General features: G+C 60.1%; 2 protein-coding genes across 2 annotated transcripts; both read right to left on the bottom strand.

The window, feature by feature from the left end:
- Positions 1–915: 915 nt before the first annotated feature.
- On the bottom strand, positions 916–3,330 carry GUITHDRAFT_115055 (hypothetical protein; the record flags this gene model as incomplete). The annotated part of the gene is made up of 2 exons (XM_005825872.1): positions 916–3,217; positions 3,272–3,330. 2 exons carry the CDS (start codon positions 3,328–3,330, stop codon positions 916–918), a joined length of 2,361 nt encoding a protein of 786 aa, XP_005825929.1.
- A 1,489-nt stretch (positions 3,331–4,819) lies between these two features.
- Positions 4,820–7,240, bottom strand: GUITHDRAFT_115054 (hypothetical protein; the record flags this gene model as incomplete). Its single annotated transcript, XM_005825871.1, has 2 exons — positions 4,820–7,127; positions 7,182–7,240. 2 exons carry the CDS (start codon positions 7,238–7,240, stop codon positions 4,820–4,822), a joined length of 2,367 nt encoding a protein of 788 aa, XP_005825928.1.
- Between the last annotated feature and the right edge of the window lie 538 nt (positions 7,241–7,778).

The raw sequence follows: 7,778 nt of genomic DNA, 5'->3' as shown, positions 1-7,778 counted from the left end.
GTTTAAGGCTGATAGTCACTTGAGTGTCCGAGGGCGCCCGCAACATGAATCCGGGCCCTGAGTCCGGGACGGCCCGGGCCCCGGCGCCGAACTAAGTTCCGAAGATCCCCTCGGCCCGGAACCCGGCCGGCCGCGAAGTCGGACGGTGACCGGACGCCGTACGGACCTTGACGGTTCAAGTTCCCGGGCCGGGCCGCCGCCCGCTCTGACTCGTCGGCTCGCCTGGCACTGCACAGCGATCACCGGACATCGCTGGCATTGCGCGGGAGCCTCGGAATGGTTCTTCGCATAATCAACATTATCGTACTGATGATTAACTTAACTTCGAGTATAGTAACTTAAGAAACGGCGACCGCTGGAGCCTAGGAGGGACTATTGTACGCCGCCGGGGCCCGGCGGCGTAGTGACTGTGACGCCGGTCACCGGCCCGGCTGGGCAACTCCCCGGGCCGCGGCGGGCAGGCCGCCCCCGGGACTCCGCCGCACTGGCTACCGTACCGTCACTGGGTACCGTAGTACAGTACGGTGCCAAAGTCCGATCCCCGGACCGCGCGCCCGCCTCCCGCCGCCTCAACCGTGGCTCCGACAATCATGAGTCTCTGCTTGAGCCTCTGAGTCTTCCCGCTTCACTCGCCGTTACTGGGGGGATCCTTGTTAGTTTCTCTTCAGGCTCAGACGGCTCAGACTGTTTCAGTTCGCTGCTGCCATGATGGCTGATTAGAGTCAGCGGCCCCTCCCCTCAGGCCTCATTCAACTTGTTTCTCTATGTATTGAGTAGCGCAGTCACGTTAAGAGCTCAAAGATGACTTCCAACCTTGCAGGCTCGGGGTACTACTGTCCCTGACCGCTCGTCCTCAAAGTCCTGCAGAGCTCTGCTGCTCTCCTAGTCTCGCTGCCTTGTCGCTCGGTCCGACGGTCACCATTCTAGGACTCTCGGCTCTACTCGTTGGCTCATCCTCGAGAGCATGTAGTCTCGATGAGCGTCCAGAAAGGTCCTGGTGCAGACAGCCTGGCTGATGTCTTGCGCCTGCTGCTCCTTGGCATCCGAGAGCCGCTCGGAGCATGACAGGAGCCAGGGAGGCACGTCCATGCCCATGAGGACGCAAGCATGCTTCTGCATCTCCAGGCGAGCAAGATCCACGTCGATGACGTGGCACTGACAGTCGATCATGCGGCGCTGACGCTCGACGTAGTCAGCCGGGGCTTCACGTGTCTCCCTCCTCATCTTCTCCTGCGCGTCCAAGAGGCTGCGCTTGGCGGCCCGGTACTTGAGGTACTGCTTGGAGGGGTCCGAGCAGACTCGGAGGGCTGCGTCCTTGCTGACGGGGCTGCGACTGCTGTCGCGGACTTGACGGAGCACAAAGGAGCAGGCGATCCTCTCTTGCTCAACCTCCCGCTGCATATCCTGCAGTCTCCTCATCTCCGCTCTGCGTCTGACCTCGCGGGGGTCGAAGTATCTGAGCATGAAGGGCTCGCGCCGCTCCAGCATTGCGGAGATCCGCTGCGAGTCCGCTCTCTTCCTGTCCTCGTCGACAGGCTGGCCGGGAGCCAAGTGCCTGTGCGCGTACTCGACTAGGCTGCTCTCGATAGGCGACTCGACTCCGCGGTACTTGTCGATGACGTCCTTGATGGCAGGCTGTAGCTCCTCAGAGAACGACAGCAGGTCTGGCTTCCCCTGACAGCTGCTGTGGAAGTGGTCGATCGTTGGTTTGAGGCACCTCCAGCAGAACTCGTGCCGGCACTTCCTGCACGTCATGTGGTCGCATCCTCCCATCTTGACGATGCGGTACCCGCACTTGGTGCAGGGCTTGGAGGTCCTTGCGATCTCCTCCTGGTCACTGCGAGCCTCTGCTCGGGCCTCCTCGCGCTCTTCGCCGCTGGCGATCCTGCTAATCCTCGCCTTCAGGGAGGTGAGAAAAGCTTTATCGCACATGCTGTGGATGTCTTGAAGGCTCAGCGACGTCGTCGCCTCCGGCGGAGCACGGTGCTGCGGGTCCTCTACCGCCGGGTTGCGGATCATGCCCTCGAGCGTCTGTCGCGTGCTCTCGAACAGCTCACGCTTCTGCTCGACGATCCGCAGACGCGCATCGAGCAGTTCGACGGCGACCTTGTCGGCAGGACGAGCATGGAGCTGCCGGGAAATGGCGGAGATCTCTAGCTCCTCCCTCCTCTTGATGTTGCTGAGCCGGTCTCGCATGCCTTGCATAGTCTGCTGCAGCTCCTCGTCCACGTAGTCGCCTTCCTCCTCAAATCTCCTCATCCTCCAGCGCACGTGTTCATGGAGCTCAAGGCGTTCCTCGCCCTCCAGTCGGTCTTCCCCCCTGTACAGATCCATCCAAAGTAGTCGTGCTCGCAGCCGGGGGTCTTGCTGGGCTTCAGCGCCTCTGTCTTCCTGCTCGGTCCCTTGCGCCTCGACCTCCTGCGTCCTCGAGTCTGCTGCCGCCACATGCGTTTGACTGCCGTCAACTGTGGGCGGGCGAGGGTCGCGGGCGGCGGGCGGCGGGCGAGGGTACCGTCTGAGCGCTGCGGGAGGGTCGCGCAGTCTCATTCGTCTCAGCTCATCACCCGTCGCATCGTACACCTGATCGAGAGCTCGCAACCCCTCCTCAGTCAGGACTCGCTGCTCGCAGTCGACGAGAATGTGGGAGGGAACCAAGCTTCCGGACGCCATCGAGCAAGCAGCGCAGTAGGTGGCCATGCAGCTGTCGCACTTGACCGTAGCCTCGCTCGCCGCATGTCCAATCAACACCAGCCTCGAGACGGCCTGGCAGCAAGGGGACAAGCAGGGCAGGTGACCCAACTTCCAAGCGTCGTACTTGCTCTTCTTGCTATCGTAAGCCTTGAGCAGACGCTGCGCTTGCTCATCGTCAGCGTAGATGAGGAGCAGAGCTTGGATGTTGTAGCCGACTATGGTGCTGCATCCGGGATGAGGGCAGGTAGGGGGCACCAGGGACTCTTGCTCGTCATGGAGGACGTGCTCAAGCAGCCTCTTGAAGCAAGAGGCATGGAACATGTGACGGCAGGTCAAGCTCACCTTGTTGCTCATGTCAAAGTCTGTCTCCTGGCAGATCACGCAGAAGTACTCGCGGCCTGACCCCTCCTCGTCCTCGTCGTTCTCGTCGATATGCTGCTGGGAGGAGCATGTGTTGCAGTCCACAAAGCGCTGGCTGAGGAGGTCTGTCATCTTACCAGAGTCTCCGCACGTCTGATCCCATATGCTGCGAGCGCGCGTCAGTGAGCTTCTCATACCAGCACATGCAAGGATCAGGTACCTCGCAGCATCCTCGCTGCAGACCTCCTGCAGGAACTCGTACTTCCGTTTCATTGGCATCACAGCCAGAGTTTCGGAGCTGCTCGGAGCAGACATGGAGGAGGAAGAGGCTTTTTGATCGCAAATGCAAGTAGGAGAGCTATGAAGACCTTGATTGAAGAAGAGCTGAAGATAGGGAAGGGAGGGAGATGTAGAGGGAGGGAGCTCGAGCAGGGGGTTTGCTTGGAGCGGGAAGCAGGTTGGGGGATATACCAAGGAAGGAGGGAATCTGTAGGTAAGAAATGGTGGGTCTAGAGGGGTGGGGAGAGAGATATGTAGGGGTGGGGGGTATGAAGAGACGGGAGGTAGGTAGTTGATTGAGGCAAGGTAAGGAGGTAGGGTGTTTTTGCAGTCAGCGCAAGGAGATAGATCAACCAGTACATATAGGCAAGAGAATAAGGAGAACGAAGCAGCGATCCTGGGGACAAGCAGGGGGTAGGGGGTAGTACCAGGAAGATCCAAGTGGAAATTGCTCTTGCCTTCCAGCCGAGTCTCAAAGTTGTTTGTGGGACTGAACTTAAACCCTAACTAAACCCACCACCGTCTCGGATCCTTTACTCAAGTTTAAGGCTGATAGTCACTTGAGTGTCCGAGGGCGCCCGCAACATGAATCCGGGCCCTGAGTCCGGGACGGCCCGGGCCCCGGCGCCGAACTAAGTTCCGAAGATCCCCCCGGCCCGGAACCCGGCCGGCCGCGACTGTCGGCGGCGGACGGTGACCAGACGGTACGGACTTTGACTCAGTGACGGTTCAAGTTCCCGGGCCGGCGGGCCGCCGCCCGCTCTGACTCGTCGGCCCGCCTGGCACAGCGATCACTGGACATCGCTGGCATTGCGCGGGAGAATGGTTCTGCGCATAATCAACATTATCGTACTGCTGATTAACTTAACTTTGAGTATAGTAACTTAAGAAACGGCGACCGCTGGAGCCTAGGAGGGACTATTGTACGCCGCCGGGGCCCGGCGGCGTAGTGACTGTGACGCCGGTCACCGGCCCGGCACCGGCACAGCGGCGGCGCCGGGCCGCCCGGCTGGGCAACTCCCCGGGCCGCGGCGGGCAGGCCGCCCCCGGGACTCCGCCGCACTGGCTACCGTACCGTCACTGGGTACCGTAGTACAGTACGGTGCCAAAGTCCGATCCCCGGACCGCGCGCCTCCCGCCGCCTCAACCGTGGCTCCGACAATCATGAGTCTCTGCTTGAGCCTCTGAGTCTTCCCGCTTCACTCGCCGTCACTAGGGGGATCCTTGTTAGTTTCTCTTCAGGCTCAGACGGCTCAAACTGTGTCAGTTCGCTGCTGCCATGATGGCTGAATAGAGTCAGCGGCCCCTCCCCTCAGGCCTCATTCAACTTGTTTCTCTATGTATTGAGTAGCGCAGTCACGTTAAGAGCTCAAAGATGACTTCCAACCTTGCAGGCTCGGGGCACTACTGTCCCTGACCGCTCGTCCTCAAAGTCCTGCAGAGCTCTGCTGCTCTCCTAGTCTCGCTGCCTTGTCGCTCGGTCCGACGGTCACCATTCTAGGACTCTCGGCTCTACACGTTGGCTCATCCTCGAGAGCATGTAGTCTCGATGAGCGTCCAGAAAGGTCCTGGTGCAGACAGCCTGGCTGATGTCTTGCGCCTGCTGCTCCTTGGCATCTGAGAGCCGCTCGGAGCATGACAGGAGCCAGGGAGGCACGTCCATGCCCATGAGGACGCAAGCTTGCTTCTGCATCTCCAGGCGAGCAAGATCCACGTCGATGACGTGGCACTGACAGTCGATCATGCGGCGCTGACGCTCGACGTAGTCAACCGGGGCTTCACGTGTCTCCCTCCTCATCTTCTCCTGCGCGTCCAAGAGGCTGCGCTTGGCGGCCCGGTACTTGAGGTACTGCTTGGAGGGGTCCGAGCAGACTCGGAGGGCTGCGTCCTTGCTGATGGGGCTGCGACTGCTGTCGCGGACTTGACGGAGCACAAAGGAGCAGGCGATCCTCTCTTGCTCAACCTCCCGCTGCATATCCTGCAGTCTCCTCATCTCCGCTCTGCGTCTGACCTCGCGGGGGTCGAAGTATCTGAGCATGAAGGGCTCGCGCCGCTCCAGCATTGCGGAGATCCGCTGCGAGTCCGCTCTCTTCCTGTCCTCGTCGACAGGCTGGCCGGGAGCCAAGTGCCTGTGCGCGTACTCGACTAGGCTGCTCTCGATAGGCGACTCGACTCCGCGGTACTTGTCGATGACGTCCTTGATGGCAGGCTGTAGCTCCTCAGAGAACGACAGCAGGTCTGGCTTCCCCTGACAGCTGCTGTGGAAGTGGTCGATCGTTGGTTTGAGGCACCTCCAGCAGAACTCGTGCCGGCACTTCCTGCACGTCATGTGGTCGCATCCTCCCATCTTGACGATGCGGTACCCGCACTTGGTGCAGGGCTTGGAGGTCCTTGCGATCTCCTCCTGGTCACTGCGAGCCTCTGCTCGGGCCTCCTCGCGCTCTTCGCCGCTGGCGATCCTGCTAATCCTCGCCTTCAGGGAGGTGAGAAAAGCTTTATCGCACATGCTGTGGATGTCTTGAAGGCTCAGCGACGTCGTCGCCTCCGGCGGAGCACGGTGCTGCGGGTCCTCTACCGCCGGGTTGCGGATCATGCCCTCGAGCGTCTGTCGCGTGCTGTCGAACAGCTCACGCTTCTGCTCGACGATCCGCAGACGCGCATCGAGCAGTTCGACGGCGACCTTGTCGGCAGGACGAGCATGGAGCTGCCGGGAAATGGCGGAGATCTCTAGCTCCTCCCTCCTCTTGATGCTGCTGAGCCGGTCTCGCATGCCTTGCATAGTCTGCTGCAGCTCCTCGTCCACGTAGTCGCCTTCCTCCTCAAATCTCCTCATCCTCCAGCGCACGTGTTCATGGAGCTCAAGGCGTTCCTCGCCCTCCAGTCGGTCTTCCCCCCTGTACAGATCCATCCAAAGTAGTCGTGCTCGCAGCCGGGGGTCTTGCTGGGCTTCAGTGTCTCTGTCTGCCTGCTCGGTCCCTTGCGCCTCGACCTCCTGCGTCCTCGTGTCTGCTGCCGCCACATGCGTTTGACTGCCGTCAACTGTGGGCGGGCGAGGGTCGCGGGCGGCGGGCGGCGGGCGAGGGTACCGTCTGAGCGCTGCGGGAGGGTCGCGCAGTCTCATTCGTCTCAGCTCATCACCCGTCGCATCGTACACCTGATCGAGAGCTCGCAACCCCTCCTCAGTCAGGACTCGCTGCTCGCAGTCGACGAGAATGTGGGAGGGAACCAAGCTTCCGGACGCCATCGAGCAAGCAGCGCAGTAGGTGGCCATGCAGCTGTCGCACTTGACCGTAGCCTCGCTCGCCGCATGTCCAATCAACACCAGCCTCGAGACGGCCTGGCAGCAAGGGGACAAGCAGGGCAGGTGACCCAACTTCCAAGCGTCGTACTTGCTCTTCTTGCTATGGTAAGCCTTGAGCAGACGCTGCGCTTGCTCATCGTCAGCGTAGATGAGGAGCAGAGCTTGGATGTTGTAGCCGACTATGGTGCTGCATCCGGGATGAGGGCAGGTAGGGGGCACCAGGGACTCTTGCTCGTCATGGAGGACGTGCTCAAGCAGCCTCTTGAAGCAAGAGGCATGGAACATGTGACGGCAGGTCAAGCTCACCTTGTTGCTCATGTCAAAGTCTGTCTCCTGGCAGATCACGCAGAAGTACTCGCGGCCTGACCCCTCCTCCTCCTCCTCGTCGTCGTTCTCGTCGATATGCTGCTGAGAGGAGCATGTGTTGCAGTCCACAAAGCGCTGGCTGAGGAGGTCTGTCATCTTACCAGAGTCTCCGCACGTCTGATCCCATATGCTGCGAGCGCGCGTCAGTGAGCTTCTCATACCAGCACATGCAAGGATCAGGTACCTCGCAGCATCCTCGCTGCAGACCTCCTGCAGGAACTCGTACTTCCGTTTCATTGGCATCACAGCCAGAGTTTCGGAGCTGCTCGGAGCAGACATGGAGGAGGAAGAGTCTTTCTGATCGCAAATGCAAGTAGGAGAGCTATGAAGATCTTGATGAAAGAAGAGCCGAAGATAGGGAAGGGAGGGAGATGTAGAGGGAGGGAGGGAGCTCGAGCAGGGGGTTTGCTTGGAGCGGGAAGCAGGTTGGGGGATATGCCAAGGGAAACTGTAGGTAAGAAATGGTGGGTCTAGAGGGGTGGGGTGAGAGATATGTAGGGGTGGGGGGTGTGAAGAGACGGGAGGTAGGTAGTTGATTGAGGCAAGGTAAGGAGGTAGGGTATTTTTGCAGTCAGCGCAAGGTGATGTTTCCACAGGTATATATAGGCAAGAGAATAAGGAGAACGAAGGAGCGTTCCTGGGGACAAGTAGGGGGTAGGGGGTAGTACCAGGAAGATCCAAGTGGAACTTGCTCTTGTGGTCAAGTTGTTTGTGGGACTGAACTTGAACCCTAACTAAACCCACCACAGATGGTACTTGTGTCTCGGATCCTTTACTCAAG

The sequence above is a fragment of the Guillardia theta genome (genome assembly GCF_000315625.1).
Source record: "Guillardia theta CCMP2712 unplaced genomic scaffold GUITHscaffold_80, whole genome shotgun sequence".
Classification (NCBI taxonomy): Eukaryota; class Cryptophyceae; order Pyrenomonadales; family Geminigeraceae; genus Guillardia; species Guillardia theta.
The sequence above is the reverse complement of the archived record's forward strand: the minus strand, read 5'-3'. Positions and strand labels throughout refer to the sequence as shown.